This window comes from Megascapheus bottae, chromosome 34 (genome assembly GCF_031878675.1).
Source record: "Megascapheus bottae isolate mThoBot1 chromosome 34, mThoBot2.hap1, whole genome shotgun sequence".
Classification (NCBI taxonomy): Eukaryota; Metazoa; Chordata; class Mammalia; order Rodentia; family Geomyidae; genus Megascapheus; species Megascapheus bottae.
In genome coordinates, this window is record NC_143542.1 from 643,724 (window position 1) to 662,084 (window position 18,361).

The following is an 18,361-nucleotide window of genomic DNA, read 5'->3' on the forward strand; positions in this document are numbered from 1 at the left end:
CTTTCCTGCCCCAGCTGGCTTCAAACCACAATTCTCAGATCTCAGCCTCTAGAGTAGCTAGGATTACAGGTGTGCTGGTGTGAGCCTTTCCCCCCTTCATTTTCTATTGCCCAGAACCTTATTTTGTCTCCATTTGCCAGTGTGGGGACATAGGCTTGCTCTTTCTTTCCTGGAAGTGTCTCCATACCAGAAAAGAGGGTGTGGGGCCCAGGTATAGAGGAAAAACATCCACCCTAAGTCTTCACACACCTGTCCCCAAAGCTATCCTCCAACTCACATGTCATACTCACCTGTCCACATTACCAGTTCCTGCCACAGGGCACCAGCCTTGCCTATGAGCCCCAGCAGTGCTGGCCACTTCCTGGCCTATGCTTACAAGTGGAGGCTGTGCTCAGGATTACAGAAGCCTTCCTTCCATGTGGCTCCCTTGCCCTGGGCCACACCACGGGCACACCCATTGAATAAGATCCTTTTAAAGGAAATCCCGTTTCAACTTGCATCCCAAGGCAAACCTCTGGCAGTCACCTGCTCCCAGCTCACAGGTATTCCTGTAGGTATCACTGACCACCAACCAATTCCCTGCTCCCAAGAAAGAGGAACTGCTAGGTCACATTCCTGGCCCTCTGGGCTCATCTTTCTACTCTCCTGGGGCCTTGCCCAACACCTGGAAATGTCACACATCAGATAAATATTTGTCAAGTTGGAAGAATGAACGTGCAAACCAAGCATTGTTAAAATCAGTTTCTTTACACTGGTGACATATTAAAATATACAGTATCTATGGAGACTGGCCACTCATTTCCTTTAAGACATATATAGTGAAGGAAATTAAACACATAGAAATTTAGACAGGTTTGGTCATATTTTTAGTTCAAACATAGATTTTTTTAATTGTAGGGCTTGAACTGAAGGCCTGGCGCAGTCTCTGAGCTCTTTTACTCAAGGCTAGTGCTCTATCACTTTGAGCCATAGCACCTCTTCCGGTTTTCTGGTGGTTAACTGGAAACAAGAGTCTCATAGACTTTCCTGCCCAGGGTGGCTTTGAACCACAGTCATCACATCTCAGCCTCCTGAGTAGGTAGGATTATAGACATGAGTCTTCAGTGCCTGGCTAAACATTTTTTTTTTTTTGCCAGTCCTGGGGCTTGATCTTGAGCAGTTTTTGCTCCAGGTTAGTGCTCTGCCCAGTTGAGCCATAGCTCCACTTCCAGGTGTTTCTGTGTATGTGGTACCAAGAAATACTTCATTCTTGCTAAGTAAGCACTCGACCACTAGGTCCCATTCCAGGCCCTAAACATAATTTTTTGGAGGGTCGGTTGTAGGGCTTGAACTCTGGGCCTGGGCATTCTCCCTGAGCTCTTCAGTTCAAGGTTAGCTTTCTACCACTTGAACCACAGCACCACTTCTCATTTTCTGATGGTTAACTTGAGATAAGAGTCTCATGGACTTTTTTGCCCAGACTGGGTTTGAACTGTGATCCTCAGATCTCAGCCTCCTGAGTAGCTAGGATTACAGGCGTGAGCCACTGGTGCCAGCCTAAACACAATTTATTTTTTATTCTTTATTTTTTGCTAGTCCTGGGGCTTGAACTCAACACCTGAACAATGTCCTTGGGCTTTCTCAAGGCTAAAGCTCTGCCACTTGAGCCATAGCACTACTTCCAGTTTTTTCTATGTATGTGGTACTGAGGAATCTGTCGGGAGCAAGAGTGGAATCAAACTGTACTTTGATTTGCATCAGATAATTGCTTGATTGTCTCATTGTTTTTTGGCCTTCTCCTGTTCAATTGATCTGAGATTTACCATATGAATGTAACCCCCAACAGTTCCCTGATTAACCATCTGGATGTAACACCTGGCAGTGCCCTGGTCTCGAGAAGGGATAAAAACTTTGAGTTGAGAATAAACGGGGCGCTGCAGTTTTTGCCTGGGCTGCAGACCTCCCGGACCCGATGTGTTTGTCTGTCTTCTAATTTTTCCAGTCCCTGCCCCCTATTTCAGGAACCCCAATTTGCTGCCGGTAGGCCCCGGCAGGAATCAAACCCAGGTCTTTGTGCATGCTAGGCAAGCACTCTACCACTAGGGCAAACTCTCAGCCCAATATATATATATATACATATATATATATATATATATATATATTTTTTTTTTTTTTTTTTTGCCAGTCCTGGGCTTGAGCTCAGGGCTTGAACACTGTCCTTGGACTTTCTCAAGGCTAGCACTCCACCACTTCAGCCTCAGCACCACTTCTGGCTTTTTGCTATGTATGTGGGGTACTGAGGAATCGAACCCAGGTCTTCGTGCATGCTAGGCAAGCACTCTACCACTAGGCCAAACTCCCGCCCCCCCCCAAAAAATATATATATATTTAAAGTTCCACAGTTAAGGAAGACTGGTGAGGTACCAGTGTCTCACACCTGTAATCCTAGCTATTCAAAAGGCTGAGATTCAGTGGGATTGAGGTTTGAAGACAACTAGGACAGAAAAATCTGTGAGATTCCATCTCCAAGCTGTCAAATGCCAGCCTTGAGTGAGAATGCTAAGGGACAGTGCCCAGGCCTGGAGGTCACGATCTAGTGTTACAAGTGTTGTGCACATGCAGCTACACACACACACACACACCCCTTGAAAAGAGAATCATTTCTGTTTTAGATCTGGAGATCTAAGATACAGCAGTGACTTGTGGTGATTATCTTCCTATAAGCACAGGAAATCACATGGTGAAACTGGGAATGTGTGTGTGCATACGTGTGCTTATATGTGCATCTGCACGTGCGCACTGTGTCTGCTGGTTTTCCTCTTCTTGTAAAGCCACAGGGCTCAGCCATGGGGGCTCTACCTGACAATCTTGGCCTCTCCCAAGTCTCCCACTTCTAACACTAATACCAATGACAGAGTCATCTTGTCTTTTATGTCAGTTGTTGGTCTTCAAATTCGCCTGTTCTTGATACAACAGGGATTTTCAAATGTCCTCTGAATTTCTGGGTTCCTATACTTGAAGAGTCCCAATTCTTAAAAACCCTTTGCACTATGGGGCAGCTGCTCTATTCAGCTATGACATTTAGATTCTGGTCTACTTTTGGGGTCTGGCTTTCTAAAGCTGGACTTGTCTTTGGGGACCTTGCTGTGCCTTCCTGGTAGGCTTTGTTCTCTGGAGCTGGGGGGCACTCAATCCCTGCTGCTGCTGCCAATGGGTGACACCACTGGGGTCAGGAGGCTCAGGACATCGGCTTTGTAGGCTGGACAGCTTACAGGAATTCCAGTGTGTGACAAGGTCAGGTGAGCCTGTGGGGGGAGAAGGGAAGATGGCGTCACAGGGGGGAAATGGTGGAGTGTGGGTATAGCTCCTCTCCTTATTAGTTATGGAGCTACCTTTGGGGTTTTTATTTGGGAAAGGCTGGGAAAAGTTGGCACCTACCACACTCATGTTCCTTGCTCCTATTCCTGCACTCTTCCTCCCCTTCCCTTTCTTTCTCTCCCTTGCCATTCTTCTCCCTCTCTCCCTCTCCCTCTCTTCCTGGGGTTTAAAATCAGAGGCTTGTAGTTGTCAGGCATGCATTCTACCACTTGAACTTTCTAGGAGCCTCCCTGGCCATCTTCTCTGGCCCATCTCAATCTGTCCCTTGATAGGCGCTATGAGGGCCTTTGACAATAAAAACCTGGGGCTGGATGGAGCTCAGTGGCAAAGCACTTGCTTAGCAAGTGCAATGTCCCTGATTCGATCCCCACTACCTCCCCCAAAAAATACTAAGAAAAAAAAAATACCTGATGTAAAACCTGATCCCTTAAACCACCTAGACCCTTCCTCAGCCCTACTGCTATGAGACAAAGGCCCTGCAACCCCTTGCTGCTCACAAGAGACTTCTCTTTCCTTCAAGGGACAATATCAGCCTCCCTCCTGGGCCTGTTAATGGCTGTGTTCATATTCACAAGACCTTCTCCCAGTGTGCACATCGGTCACCCATTCCTCTTCTCCTGAGAGTGGGAGTCTTCCTGGATTAGGGACCTCTCTTATGACCTCAACACAAAGATCCTCTGTCGGGGTTTTTAGTCCTTCTTGCCACCTGACTGGCAAGAGGGATAGAGAGAACACGCCCTGACTAAGATGAGGCTGAGAAAGGAAAGGGCAGACTGGTCGCCTGCACCCAGCACTCCCTCACGGGAGGGAGGACAATCAGATGCTCCAGGGAGACTCGTCAAGGCAAAGACTCATTTATTGGGAAAATACAATGGGTTAGTATAGGAAGCAGGAGCCTATCAGCATAAAGGTGGGCAGGGCAGGGGGAGGTAGGTGCTGTCCGAGATCCGTTGGGGCCAATCCCAGAGGTAGCCTTACTTTACATCACAAACCACAGCCAAGCCTTCCAACCAGGTGAACAGGCAGGTTGAGTACCAAAACAGGAAATGAGCCCATTTCCCTGATGTGACGTGCCCCACAATCCTCCAAACAAGATCCAAAGAAGCTCACATTCTAAAACACTGGGATTATCAATTTGTGTGTCCTTGACACCTACCATAGGGCCTTTGCCCAGGCAATTTCTTCTCTCAGCAGCTTCTTGGTTACCTATAGTCCATGTTATCTGGTTAGCTGCTGATACATCTCCAGGGAAACTGCGAGGATTGATCTGCTACTGGGATCCCTCCAAACCAGTACTTGAGGAAATTGAGGAAAGAAAGAACCAAGGCTTTGGAGGGCTTCCTACTCATATTTTAAAACACAGCCATCACCTCTTAACAGCAGCATTTGGCAAAACAAATATCAACCACTAAAAGAGAAGGGTGTCATTCAAAGTGAAGTCCAGTCCCTAAAATCAAGTATAGGATTGGGAGCTGCTTGGGTTGCCCATATTTGGGGATCCAGCCAATTACTGGGGTCATCCCAGCCCCAGTCTGGCTCAGAAGGCTCATGATCCCTTAGCATTAGTACTCTCTATGGTCCCCTGGCCTGTGTGAGTAGGATTATAGGCTACAGCCATCAGTGTCCTGTACTGTTGTCTTTAGTTTGTTTATAAGACGGGGTCAGCTGAGCTCGGTGGCTCACGCCTGTAATCTTAGCTACTCAGGAGGCTGAGATCTGAGCATCAAGGTTCAAAGCCAGCCCTGGCACAAAAGGACCTGAGACTCTTATCTCCAATTCACCTCTACAAAACAGGAAATAGGGCCTGGCTCAAGGGTAGGGCGGTAACCTGGAGCTGAAGAGCTCAGGGACAGCGCCCAGGCCCAGAGTTCAAGCCCCAAGACCCACCAAAAAAGAAAAGAAAAGAAAAAAGTCAGGGTCTGGTCACCTCTGCCTGGGCTGATCTTGAAGTGAACCGTCTGTCCCTGGAGAAGCTGAACTTAAACGCTGTAGCTACAGCCTCCTTAGCCCCCTGAGGACTGGTGAGCCACAGCTTGCGGGACTGGGAGGCGGGGCTGGAGTGGAAGGACCAGAGGGCGCCTCCAAAAGAGCCCCAGACCCGTCCAGGGAGCCAGCTCGCCCCGCCCCTCCGCCGAGCGCGGACTCAGCGCCCCGCCCACGCCCCGCCCACAGCCACGCCCCAAGCTCCCAGGCCCTTTGCCCTCCCTCTCACCGGCTCCCGGGCCGAGGCCCGTGCGCTGTCGCGAGCGACCGATCCAGTCACGCCTGCCGGAAATCCTGCCGTAATCCGCGGCCGCAGCAGTCGTGAAGTGCGCTGGTTCCCTTGGTGACAACGCCACGCGCGGGAAGATGGCGGCGCCGGCGGACGTAGGGATGGCTGCGGGCCCCGCGGAGGCGACCGCAGCGAGCGAACTAAGCCGCGCCCTGGGCCGCCTGCTGCCAGGGCTGGAAGCTGACAGCAAGATGGGGCGGCGGCGCGCGCTAGAGGCCCTAGAACGCGCGCTGGACACTGCGGCGGGGCCCGGCTCCGACCCCGTCACCTTTCAGGGCCCCTGGGCCGGCCTGCTGCTTCCGCGTCTGCTGCGCCTCCTGGCCGACCCCGCCGAGGGCTGCCGCGCGCTGGCCGTGCACCTGTTGGACCTGGGCTTGCGCCGCGCCGCGCGGCCTCACGACGCCCTGCCGCGCCTGCTGCCGGCGCTGGCCGCGCGCCTGGTCCGGCTGGAGCCCACGCGGCCGCCTCCCGAGGGCTGCGAGGAGCTGCGCCTGGCTCTCGTGCAGCTCCTCGGCCTGGCGGTGAGCCTGGGCGGCGCCGCGCTCGCGCCCTACCTGGAGGACACGGTGCGGGCGCTGCGCAGCACGCTGCTGGACCCCTTCGCCGCCGTCCGCCGGGAGAGCTGCGAGTGTGCGGCCGCCCTGGCGCGCGCCACGCCGGGTAAGCCCCGCGATCCACGCCGGTGAGCTCCCTACCTGATGAGCCTGCTCCGGTTCAGTCCGTTCAATCCACTCTGGCGACCTCTCCTGGCAAACTCCAACCCAGGCCAGATGAAATCCCGGGGGACCTTGGCTCCCTGCCCATGTTCATGACCTGCAGGAGGAGTTCTTCTCCTGAGCGCTCTCACCTGTAGGTCCCGCCCCGATTCCCAGGAAGTGAAGACATACTTTTTAATGGGATTTATTCGGGCTTGGGCCCAGGGCCTGACCACTTATCCTTGAGGTTTCTCAAAGCTAGAACTCTACCACTTGAGCCTCAGCACCACTTCCGGCTTTTTTCTATGTATGTGGTACCGAGGAATCGAACCCGGGTCTTCGTGCATGCTAGGCAAGCACTTTAACCACTAGGCCAAACTCCCAGCCCAATTCTGTGACTTTGTTGGAAAAGATTATGGAACTGGCTTGAAGACCCTCCGCTTTGTCCCCAGCCCTCTATTTCATCCACATGTGGCTTGGGCCACTGTCGTCCTTAAGTGGAAGGAGGCAGCCTTTCTCTTCCGTTTTAGTCCAAACTCCATGTTTCCAAAAGCTCCATCTGATGAGGACAGCCCCTTTGTCTGAGTCTAGGATTGCAGAGATGTAGGACCTTGACTAGTGTGGAATGAACCCCCCATTAAAGCTGAAAATCGATGGCCAAAGGAAAGCCAGCCTTGAAAAATGTGAAAGTCAACCAGCAGAAAGGCCTCTTGATCATGAGTGGGTTGTTTTGTTTTGTTTTGTGTCAGTTCTGGGACTTGAACTGGGCTTTATACTCTTACTTGGCTTTTTCCACTCAAGAATGACACACTGCCACTTGAGCTAGTCCTCCACTTTTAACCCTTTTGCTGGTTAATTGAAGATAAGAATCCCTCACTGCCTCTTCTACCCTAACGGGCTTCAAACTGCAATCCTCAGATCTCAGCCTCATGAGTAAGAATTACAGTGCCCAGTTGGGTTTGTTTGTTTGTTTATGTTGAATGGTCAGAGGAAGACAGCCCTGTGGTGGTGGCTGCAGAGCTGGGCTGTGGCGAGGCTCATGGGGGGATACCCTGGTAACCAGTAGCCTTCCTATCCTGCAGACCACTTCCACATGCAGTCGGAATCTCTGATTGGCCCCCTGATGCAGACCATCTCCCACCAGCACTGGAAGGTCAGGGTGGCTGTTATTGAAGCCACAGGGACTGTGATCCAGTTTGGCAACGCGAAGTCTGTAGACGACATTCTTTCCCATTTTGCTCAGCGACTCTTTGATGACGTCACCCAGGTAACAGGCTTTCCCTGCCAGACAGTAGATCCCATTTCCACCAGGAACCTGTTGATTGTCTAGTTGTAACCTGAGTCACTTGTCTCTTCTTCTCAAAGATATCATGGGTATCACACTCCCTTTCCCCCCCCTTCTTCTTCTTCTTCTCCCCCCCCCCCTCTTTTCCCTTCTTTCTTTGTCTCATATCTTGAGAAATTGGATTGGCTGTAATAGGGGGTGATACTAGTGCTTAAACTCAGGGCCATGTACTCTCACTTGGCTTTTTCATTCGACCACTTGAGCCATGCCTTCAGTCTAGCATTTTGCTGGGTAATTGGAGATAAGAGTCTTATATAGAATTTAAGGTGGCAAGGTGGGCTCTCGTCTGTAATCCTAGCTACTCAGGAGGCTGAGATCTGAGAATCAAGGTTCAAAGCCAGCCCAGGCACAAAAGGACCTGAGACTCTTATCTCCAGTTAACCTCTAGAAAACAGGAAGTGGGGCTTGGCTCAAGGATAGGATAGTAGCCTTGAGCTGAAGAGCTCAGGGACAGTGCCCAGGCCAAGTTTACAAGTCTCACAACCTACCTCCCAAAAAAGTCTTACAGAATTTATTGCATGGGTTGGCTTGAGCCACAATTCTAGGAGTAACTAGGATTCCAGGCATGATTCCAGCACCCTTCAAAATGAGTTGTTTTAGCTTTAGCAAATCTGTCAGTCATCTTCCCAGGGAAGATTCCCAGAGCAGGATTCTTCCTATAATTATTGTCTTTTCAAAGGGATTTTTCTTAGGGAGGGGGATGGAGAGGATGGGGGTGATCAGGGCTTAAACCCAGGGCCTGGGCAATAGCCTATTCCTGAACCTTTTTTTTGGTCTGTCGTGGGACTAGAACTCTGGGCCTGGGCACTGTCCCTGGGCTCTTCAGCTCAAGGCTACTGCCTTATCCCTTGAGCCACAGCTTCACTTCGATGTTTTAGGTACTTAAAGAGTCTTATAGACTTTCCTGGGCTGGCTTCAAACTGAGATCCTCAGATCTCAGCCTCCTGAATAGCTAGGATTACAGGCAGGCTAATGCTCCCAGCTTCTTGCACTTTTTGATGATTGGTCAGTTCCCAGTAGGACAAGGTTGGCATCTGTCTGTGTCATATACCAAGTGTAGGTATCTGTGCATCTATCCGTGTGGGGAGCCATCATCAACTTCCCTCACTTTATACTGTCCTTAAACCCCTGTTGGCTTAAGAAATGTATATTTTTACCACATCAAAACACTCGTCATGTCTGTAATCCTAACTACTCAGGAGGCTGAGATCTGAGGGTCAAGGTTCAAAGCCAGCCCAGACACGAAAAGACCCGAGACTCTTATCTCCAATTTACTTCTAAAAAGGAAAGTGGGGTTTGGCTCTAGGGTAGAGCGGTAGCCTGGAGCCGAGGAGCTCAGGGACAGTGCCCAGGCTGAGTTCAAGCCCCATGACCCACAATTTAACAAAAAACAAAAATACTGGTCATGGCTGGGAGTTTGGCCTAGTGGTTGCCTAGAATGCATGAAGACCTGGGTTCAATTCCTTGGTACCACATACATAGAAAAATTAGTGCTGTGGCTTAAAGTAAAGTGCTAACCTTGAGGAAAGCCCAAAGGACAGTGCTCATGCCTTGAGTTCAAGCCCCAGGACTTTTTAAACACTGGTCATATATTGTTTATGTCCTGAAGCTCCTGCTAGCTGGCTGTAAACTTGGCCACCTTATGAGTGAGACTGTTAGGATCTCTATCGTAACTACTTACTTGCATCTTTCTCCTGACCCGGGATCTTATAGCCTTGTGTCATTTGTGTGCTTTCCATATTTATCCACATTGTGGTGTGTGTCAATTTTTTGCTTCTTTTTATGTCTGAGTAGTATTTTGCTGTATCGGCCACATTGTTCTCACTTGTAGATGGCCACTTGTTTCCACCTTTAGGGCTGTTGTAATGCTGTGTAAGTAAAGCCATGCTCATGCGTGTGTGTCTTACTTTCTATTCTTTGGGGTAACGCTTAGGAGAGCAATTGCTGGGTCAGGCCATAGATTCCCAGTCAATCACCACATGATTGCCCGTAAAGGCTGGCCCTTTCCTGTTTCCACCAGCCCTTCCATACTCGTACTGCTGCTAAGATGACAGTCATCTGAGGGGGCGTGGCTTCTATTTCCCTTATGATAAATGGCGTGCTCGATGCCACACTGCTTACCATGTGTAACATTGGCCTTTTCCCCTCCGTTTGCCTCAGAATTTGCATACTGTAGCATCTAGTGTGTGATTCCCAGGAAGCTTGTGTTCCATTGAGGTGCACAGGCAACTCCGGGGACCTGAGGGCTGGGAGCACTAGCTCTGAGCTTCTGTCCTGAGGGCAGCTGGAAGGAGGAGGCTTGTGCAGGCTGTACCTCCAAGAGAGGGAGCTCCACTTCATCCAAGTGAAGCTTTGCTCCAGGGGCCTTTCAGTCTCTCCGTGGGTCCTCTACAGTGGCACGGGGGGCAGAGGTATTGGTCAGCACCTCTAGTAAAAGAAGACCGGGACTGCAGAGTGCAGTCCTGGAAGCAAGGGGACAGTGAGGAACAACAAGGAAGTGAGTTTCCTGTGTTAAAGCTAAGTCATTGCTCACAATATGCCATAACTGTGTATGGTGAGCTGTGTAAATGGTGTGACTGTAAACACTGTAGCTGGCTGTAGCTAGCTAACTGTAATTACCATAATTGTATCTAGAGCACCTCTATCAGTAGCTGTCTGAAAGTTACACTGTGCGTCCATAGTTTACTTTGTTTCATGAGCAGTAAAAGTTTGTTCAGACAGTGTAAGCCCCAGCTCCATGTCCACCAGAGGCAAGGTTGGTGTGACTCTTAGGCTGGTGGCTGTTATCCTGACCATTTATTGGGAGAGGTTACCTACTCTTTCAGATCTTTGTATGTTATCATTAATAATGCCCTGGTGTTAGCAGGTGATAAGTGATGATAACAAAAAGCATTTGTAATAGTTTAAGACTCACGGGAGGTTCCTGGGCCCTGTGTCCGTGGCTGTTTGCCCTGGGTTCCAGTACATGGGCAAAGACAGGGTCAAGGGCTCTAGGCTCTGGTTCCCTAGCACATATCCTCCTCAAGAGCCCAGGGACCTGCCCTCTTTCTCATGTTGCAGACGACTTGAGCTTCAGGTGGGTCAAAGCACTGGCCTTAGCCCGAGGCTAGCAGAGTGGGACTGGGGAATGATTGGTCCCCAATTGGTCCTCTTGAAACTAGGGGAAGGAGGAAGGGTAGTGTTGTCCTAAACTACTCAGAAGGCTGAGATCTGAGGATCAAGGTTTGAAATCAACCCTAGTAGAAAAGTCTGTGAGACTCTTAGCTCCAGTTAACTAGCAAAAAGCTGGAAATGGAGCTGTGGCTCAAGTGGTAGAATGCCAACCTTGAGCAAAATAGCCAAGGGAGAATAATCAAGCAGTGTTCAAGGCCTAGTACTGTCACAAGAAGTGGGGAGGAGAGAAAGGAAAGATGTTGAGTGGATGCTGCTGATGCCCAAGTATTATTCATGAATAATGCACACCCCCAATATACTCCAGCAAGGGCATTGTACAGGGTGGTCCCTGCCTGGTCAGCGTGGGCTTCCTCATTATAGAGCTCCCCAGGATCAGGCTGGGATGACATTTTCTTTTTTTTTTTCTTTCTTTCTTTTTTGTGGGTCATGGGGCTTGAACTCAGCCTGGGTGCTGTCCCTGAGCTCTTCAGCTCAAGGCTGCCTTGGCCCTACCCTTGAGCCAAGCCTCACTTCCCATTTTCTAAAGGTTCATTGGAGATAAGAGTCTCAGGTCCTTTTGTGCCGGGGCTGGCTTTGAACCTTGATTCTCAGATCTCAGCCTCCTGGGTAACTACGATTACAGGCGTGTCGGCGCCCTCCTGGAATAGCATTTTCCAAGCCATTCTGTATTGGCTTCTTCCTGGTCTCACCATAATTCCCTCTCTAGACTCTGCTCCCAGAGTGTGAGGCACCTGGTGTGGATGTGGGCTTTTCCCCTTGTTAGGTGAGGCCTATACACAAGCTCTTCCCTTGGCCAGCTGGCTGCAACACTGGGGGCCCTGTGGCTTCCCCTTGGAGCTTAGGGACCAGTAGCTTTACCCTTTGATTGTCACTGAAGCCTCTAAAAAGCCCAGGGTGGAACAGGGCCCAGCCTCACTTGGAGATGTTGACAGGGCAGTCAGCACACAGGCCACATGGCCAAAGCCCCTGTGGGATCCATATGGGTGAAGGAGCTGCGGTACCCTGGGACCTTGGGCTTGATGACCCCTGAGCATTCATTTGTTCGGGGGCTACCATCTCCTCTCTGGCCATTTATACACAGCTCCTTCTCTTTGCCTCAGGTCCGGCAGGCAGTGACGTCTGTGGTCGGGGGTTGGCTCCTGAGTCTGCGGGACCGCTACTCCTTCTTCCACAAGCTTATCCCTCTACTGCTGAGCAGCTTTAGTGACGAGATGCCTGAAATCCGGTAGGTGGTGTTGGAGGCCAGATGGACAGGTCTTCCCTTGGGGACCCAGGAGGTACACCTTGGCTTTCTGCTTCGCTGGGAGGCAGGTACCTGACCAATGTTGCCATTTATAGCAGCTGTGTCTTAGCTTCAGGATCTCTTGTAGAAGTAAAGACCAGGGCACACAGATGGGCTCTGATCTCTAAGACAGTGTGCATTTCTTATATTCTTGGGCCCTTGGTTGGACATCTGTGTGGTCAGTTTATGGTCAGAACATGGGGGTGGAACTTACATACTCTCCCCCACACCCCATTGCCCCTAGCTTAGCAGGTGCTGTCCTGAGGCCTCCACACAGCGGGCTTGGTGTTGGTAATGGATTTCCACCCAGTGCACCAGTCTTACTGCCGGCCCTTTCCTGCTGTTGCTAAAAGGCAGTCGGCTGCCAGCCTATGGGAGAAGGTTGGGCTGCAGTGGCAAAAGGAGAATGAGGAGGACCTGAAGGACAAGCTGGACTTCGCCTCGCCACCCCCACCCCACTACCCTCCGCAAGGTGAGTGCTGGGTGGTATTGGAAAGGGCTGAGATTCCTCCCAGACCTTCTGGTTTGTATTCACAGGGAAACCTCTGACTCTGGGTCCCTGCCCAGATCAGGCCAGCTCCTGCATCCTGAAGGTGGCAGGAACCTAGTGTGCAGGTCCCAGAGAGAGGGTGCCTTCCCCCCCGCCTGGGATTGATAGTGCCACCTGCTTCCTCGACAGGCACTGTCCCCATTGTCTCCTGGGGCTCTGGGAAGCCCCCTTAGAGTAAGTTCAGGGATGTGTTAAGCTAGTTCCTGGGAAGTATTGGCAGAAGTTTGGGACATGGAGGGATAGAATTCTATCCGCTCAGCAAAAGGGAGCTGAGCCAAGAGCATGTAGGTTCCAGACAAAGTGAAGTCATTGCCTTTCCCTGCACTTCCCACATCCAGCATCCCACCTGCCAGGGCCTGGCCTTGTCCCAGTCACAACCTGAGTCATGTGTGGACTGGTATTCCCAGCCTCCTGGGCTGGGTCAACCCTGTGTCCCCGAGCAAGGCCCACTTCTCTGCCACCATGGCCTGGCCCCCCTCTGGCTTGCTCTCTCATTCTCATATAGCATGTCTGGTAACTGTACATTTTATACTGCAGGGACAGAAAGTAACAACAGTAATGGAAGTCAGGCAGGGGTGCACCCCCATGCACCCTCCTCCTGGCCTGGGATGGCATTGCACATGGTGAAATTACTTGTTTTGTTCTGTGTTTGCTGTGATACTAAATTTGGGGCCATGAAGGTGCTGGCCTCTGCAGTCCACACTGCCCTTTCCTCTGACCAGTGTCATTTTGCTCAGGCAGCTTTGCCCACGCTGTGAAGCTGGTGTGAAAGGAAGCCCTTCTGTTTGGGCCTAGGTATAAACCCATGTTGGCAGCCGATACTGATTTAGTTTCAGAATCAAGATCTGTTTTGAAAGGACCAAGGATGCAGTAGGATGCTGAGATTTTTCTCATCTCTCTCTGTTGACACCTCCTGTCTTCACTGCACATCTCAGCTGGGCTCTAGGCATCGATCCATGCAGTCCTTCACAGGTGTGAGACTAGCCATCTACTTACTGAGAGGTTTCTCAGTCCACCGGGAGTCCAGTCATGCCTATTGGAACAGTCTAGTCTTATGGGACAGGGAGTTGTTGTCCTTGCTGGTAGACACTAGGTCATCTCAGCACATGTGAATGCGCTTACACAGCACACGGTGTGTGTATGTGTGTGCATATACATGGCACCTGTGAGTGCATACACATACACACACCTTCTTTGTACATCCGCCCCTGTTGAGGGCCCTCATCCCCTTTCTTGGGACAGAGGTTTCGGGTTGTCTGTTTTTAAGTGAGGCTAAGGCTGTGGGGTATTTCTGACTTTTCACTGAAGTCTGGTTTCTTCTACATTCTGGGGTTTACGCGGTGTAATTATTCACAGTATTTTTGTTTGAACTAGAACAGAATAATTTAGAATTTAATTTCAGTAGTTGGTGACATAGGCACTAGATTTCATTAGATTTTTGGCATTTTTCCTCTGAAATTACTTCAATGTGTAGGGAATTTTAAATGTGATTTTTCACATTGACTTTGATACTATCTCAAATGTCAAGCCATGTCCCCGGCACACCAGCTTCCTCTTGCTGCCTGCAGCCCCGGGCTCTACCCTGTCTTCCCCAGGTGGCCATGTCACAGCTTCCTTTCTGTAATGGCATACTTTACGTCCCTGAAGCTTGCTCTGTGGCCTGTGACTTCAACCAGCGCCACCCCTGAAACTAAGATGGACGTGGGTTGGGGGTCATGCTGTTCCTGACATCTGAGTTTCCTGGCATCCACCTATCCCAGTTTTCAGGTGTTTGGGAGAAGCAGTGCTCTGGTAGCCAGCCAGAGACCCTTGACTCTTTCTAGGTGATTGCAGTAGGGCAGGTGTGGGAGTGTCCTAGCCTTTGGGTAAATGTTGTAGAACTATACATGTCACTTTCTAAGCTGACCACACTGCTTGTCTGCATTGTTTCATGTCTGCCCTCAGCTGAGGGTGTCAGGTGCCCTGTGCTTGATATCTTGGAGGTGCTGGGGTGCAGTGGTCACGCAGACACTTTGTGGTTCCTGATGACATGTGACAAGTGCTCTTTGATGCTTGCTTCATCATCTTTGGTTATGTAATGGTTCAGGTATTTGTAACCTGTTGGATTGACGATGTTTTCTTATTGTGGAGTTTTGAGGACATCTTAGATCAGTGTTCTGCATCTCTTCTCTGGACACCTGCCTTAGAGCACCCTACTCCTCCCTTAGGCCCTGGCACCCACACTTCTTCTCAGGTCTCTACTTTTGTGTCCCTCGCAGAGAGCTTTTCCTTGCTGCCACCCTCCTGACACCCACCTCCTTTCCCACTGAGCTGACCCTGTGCAGATCTCCTGAAGCAGGCCTGTCACCTGGGTGTCCCACACCTACAGCCCGTCCTGAGGCTGCTGTGTCCTCCTCCTGTGGGAGCAGACCCTTGGACTGTGGTGGGTTTTTAGCCTGAAAGGATGGACAGATGACATGTGTGACATGGAGTCACATAACTGATCACAACTGGTCCCACACCCCCCCAGGCCCACCATGCACAAAGGGTGGGCCTAGTATGGGTTCTCCAGCTCAGACTTCCCTGCCCAAGGAAGTAAGAAAGACCTTAGAGTGTGGGGCTCTGGTTCAGCCTCTAATGCTACCAAAATAAAAGAGGTAGAGGCAGAGCTCTTCCCTGACCCCCCCCCCCCGCCCCAGCCTGTCCTTAGCATGAAGGAGTCACAATGTCAGTTCCCTGTTACCAACGTCCCTCTTTAAAACAATGTAACAGATGGGGTGACAGGAAGGACATCTTTTATTGTCATTTTCCCCAGAACAGTACCACCTTCATGACAGCCTCGGGTTCATACTGGACTCGTTTGCTCATTGTGCAGCCTGAAGTCCTCAGGAGGGTCATCATTGCAGACTGTCTTCTATGAGCTTCTTCCTTTGCGCCATCTGTTGCATGTTTCCTTCTGAGGCCTGGATGTCAGAGGAGGAGTGTCTTCTGCCTGACGAATGGCTGCCAGGCCTTTTTTTTTTTTTGCTTGAGCACTATCCTTGGACTTTCTGAAGGACAGAGCTCTACCACTTGAGCTTCAGCACCACTTCCGGCTTTTTTTTCTATGTATGTGATGCTGAGGAATCGAACCCAGGTCTTCGTGCATGCTAGGCAAGCACTCTACCACTAGACCAAACTCCCGGCCCCCTGCCAGGTCTTTTTAATCAAAAAAGGATTGTGTTCTAGGGTTTGGGATATGACTTTGGGGTAGAGTGCTTTCCTATCATGCATGAAGCCCTGGGTTCGATTCGTCAGCACCACATAAACGGTAAAAGCTGGAAGTGGCACTGTGGCTCAGGTAGTAGCACGCCAGCCTTGAGCCAGAGAAGCTCAGAGATAGGGCCCAGGACTGGCAAAAAATAAATAAAATAAAATAAAAATCTGTTCTTAGAAGTAAGCAGGATTTTCTCTGAAATGCCTCTCCATGATGGAGCATGCTTGGCCTGCCTCTATGTGATTGGTCCTGCCCACTCTGCATACTTGCCCTCCAGTTCAACCTGGTAAACCTGGTCTGGTTGCATTGTGCAGAGGAGAAATGGCTATACATGGGTTTGCATGCAGAACACCAGCTCTGGAGGAGGAGTGGCCTGAGAGTGGAGTGATCTGAGGGTTAGCATCCATGCCATACCACACTCTACACTGAAATGTCTCCACTGCTTCTGGAAGAACAGTCTGCAGTTACCTCTTGTGTTCTCTGGCAGTCAGCTAACACATTCCCCACACCTGAGTCCTTCCTGTGTGTTTACAGTAGTTTTTATTTTATTATTATTATTTATTTATTTTTTCCAGTCCTGGGCTTTGATTCAGGGCCTGAGCACTATCCTTGGGTTTTTCTCAAGGCTAGAGCTCTACTATTTGAGCCATAGCACCACTTGTGGCTTTTCTATGTATGTGGTAACAAGGAATTGAACCTGGGTCTTCGTGCACGCTAGGCGAGCACTCTACCACTAGGCCAAACTCCTGGCCCCTTGCAATAGTTTTTAGGAGATGGTGGGTCAGGCCTGCCACCAGTCTTGGATAAACAAGCTAAGAAACTCATGACCTGTCTGGCTGTCTGCAGTTAACTTATGCTTTGTATAATTGCACAAGAAAATGATGTCCCATATGCTCCCACCCAGTTCCTCAAGACTTTGCACTGATGGCCTCTGGAGGCACAGGGCAGATCTTGGCAGGTCCCCAAGATGTTGGTTGCTACCGGGAACTGAATGTGTTTGGAGTGCCTGCTTCTAGCCTACCAGGGGCTCACAGGGATCTGTAATAGAGCTGTGGCTCAGCTTGCCACAAAATTGCCTTGGTATAGAAAGGAATCAGGTGGTAGGAAAAGTTCAGGCTACATGTCCTCACATGGGTTGGTCACTGCAGTGGAAGGCATGCAGTGCTCCAGGGCTTCTCCGCCCTCTGCCTGCATTCTTTCCATCACCCGTGCTGATAGGACTCTGTACATACTGACAGGCTCTTCACCTGTAACAGGCAGGCGTGTTGCAGCCCTGTAGCACATGCCATGAGCATGTCCTGCGGTCGCTCTGTATGGCTGTGCCCATCTCAACTGCATACCCGTTCTTTTTTTTTTTTTTAACTCTCCAGTCTCATCTCCTGGGAAAAGTTATGTCCAAACGGGGGAAGAAAAAGCCAGGGTAGTCACTGATCCAGAGCAGAGGCCATGCATGCATCCCATGGCTGTTTGCTGGACCATATATTGACTCTGATTGTTGTGAGCGGAGCACTCACCAAGTACCCTCAGATCTTATGATGCCATCCTGCTGGCCAACGAGGGCTTTAGAGTCTAGAGCATGCCATCAGCAGAGAAGGGACCCCACCTGAGACCGAGCCCCAGAGCGTCACACTTTGGCCCTCAGCCTAGAAACTACAAACTTTAAACCTAAACTCTCCCACCCCCACCTCCTTCTCTCAGCTGTCCTGCTGTCTGCATTCCCTTCTGCTTAACAGTGGAATCCTTGCACTCCTCCCCTCTGCTGGTGGCTTTTGGCAGAGTTAGATAATTGCCTTCAATTATGTTTCAACTATGAAGATAAGGTTGCTTTGCAAATATTTGCATCCCTTTTTGAGGTTAATAAATAAGTCTTTTAATTGGCGGTTGTCGGTTTGTGTTCTGCTGGAAGCTGGACCCATATGCCTCGGTCAGTCCTGGGCGGGGTGCCTGTCATTTAAGTTGTCTCTTCAAGGTTTTTGCTGGCTGAAGTGCTGCAATTATGTTTTCAAAGAGAAGATGAATAGATGGCCGAGCTTCCCGGGCCCCTGACCTGGCAGCTCTGGACTCTGGACTTTGGTTAATGATTTGTTCAGACTGTACTGTTTACCTGTGCAGACTTGCAGCCTGATAGAGCTGCAGCCTCCAGCAAGCTCATAAATCAAAACACAAATAATCAAATCTAGGAAGGAATTTGGATGTGAAGGATCTGAAGTCCTCATGCACCGCTGGTTGAGGGCAAATGGTGGGCCGCCTTGCACAACAGTGGCAGTTTCTTATGGTGCCGTCCACACCTCTTCCCCAGCAGTGGAAACCGGACATTTTGCTAAGCCCTCATTGGAGCATCTGAATTCAGACATTGTGTGTGTTCCAGTGGGTGAGGGGTGCACAGGCAGAACGAGAAAGGAGACCAGCATGTGCCAATACCTTGTAAGGCTGTGCAGGAAGCCCACTCTG

General features: G+C 50.4%; 1 protein-coding gene across 1 annotated transcript in view; it reads left to right on the plus strand.

Annotated features, from left to right (window-relative positions):
* The first annotated feature begins 5,680 nt into the window (after positions 1-5,680).
* Positions 5,681-18,361, plus strand: part of Dnaaf5 (dynein axonemal assembly factor 5) — a 38,158-nt gene continuing 25,477 nt past the window's right edge. The window contains exons 1-4 of the mRNA XM_090324121.1: positions 5,681-6,289; positions 7,407-7,591; positions 11,944-12,068; positions 12,479-12,597. Of these exons, the coding sequence (XP_090180247.1) occupies positions 5,707-6,289; positions 7,407-7,591; positions 11,944-12,068; positions 12,479-12,597 (1,012 nt within the window). The 5' untranslated portion in view covers positions 5,681-5,706. The remainder of the gene's footprint in view (positions 6,290-7,406; positions 7,592-11,943; positions 12,069-12,478; positions 12,598-18,361) is intronic.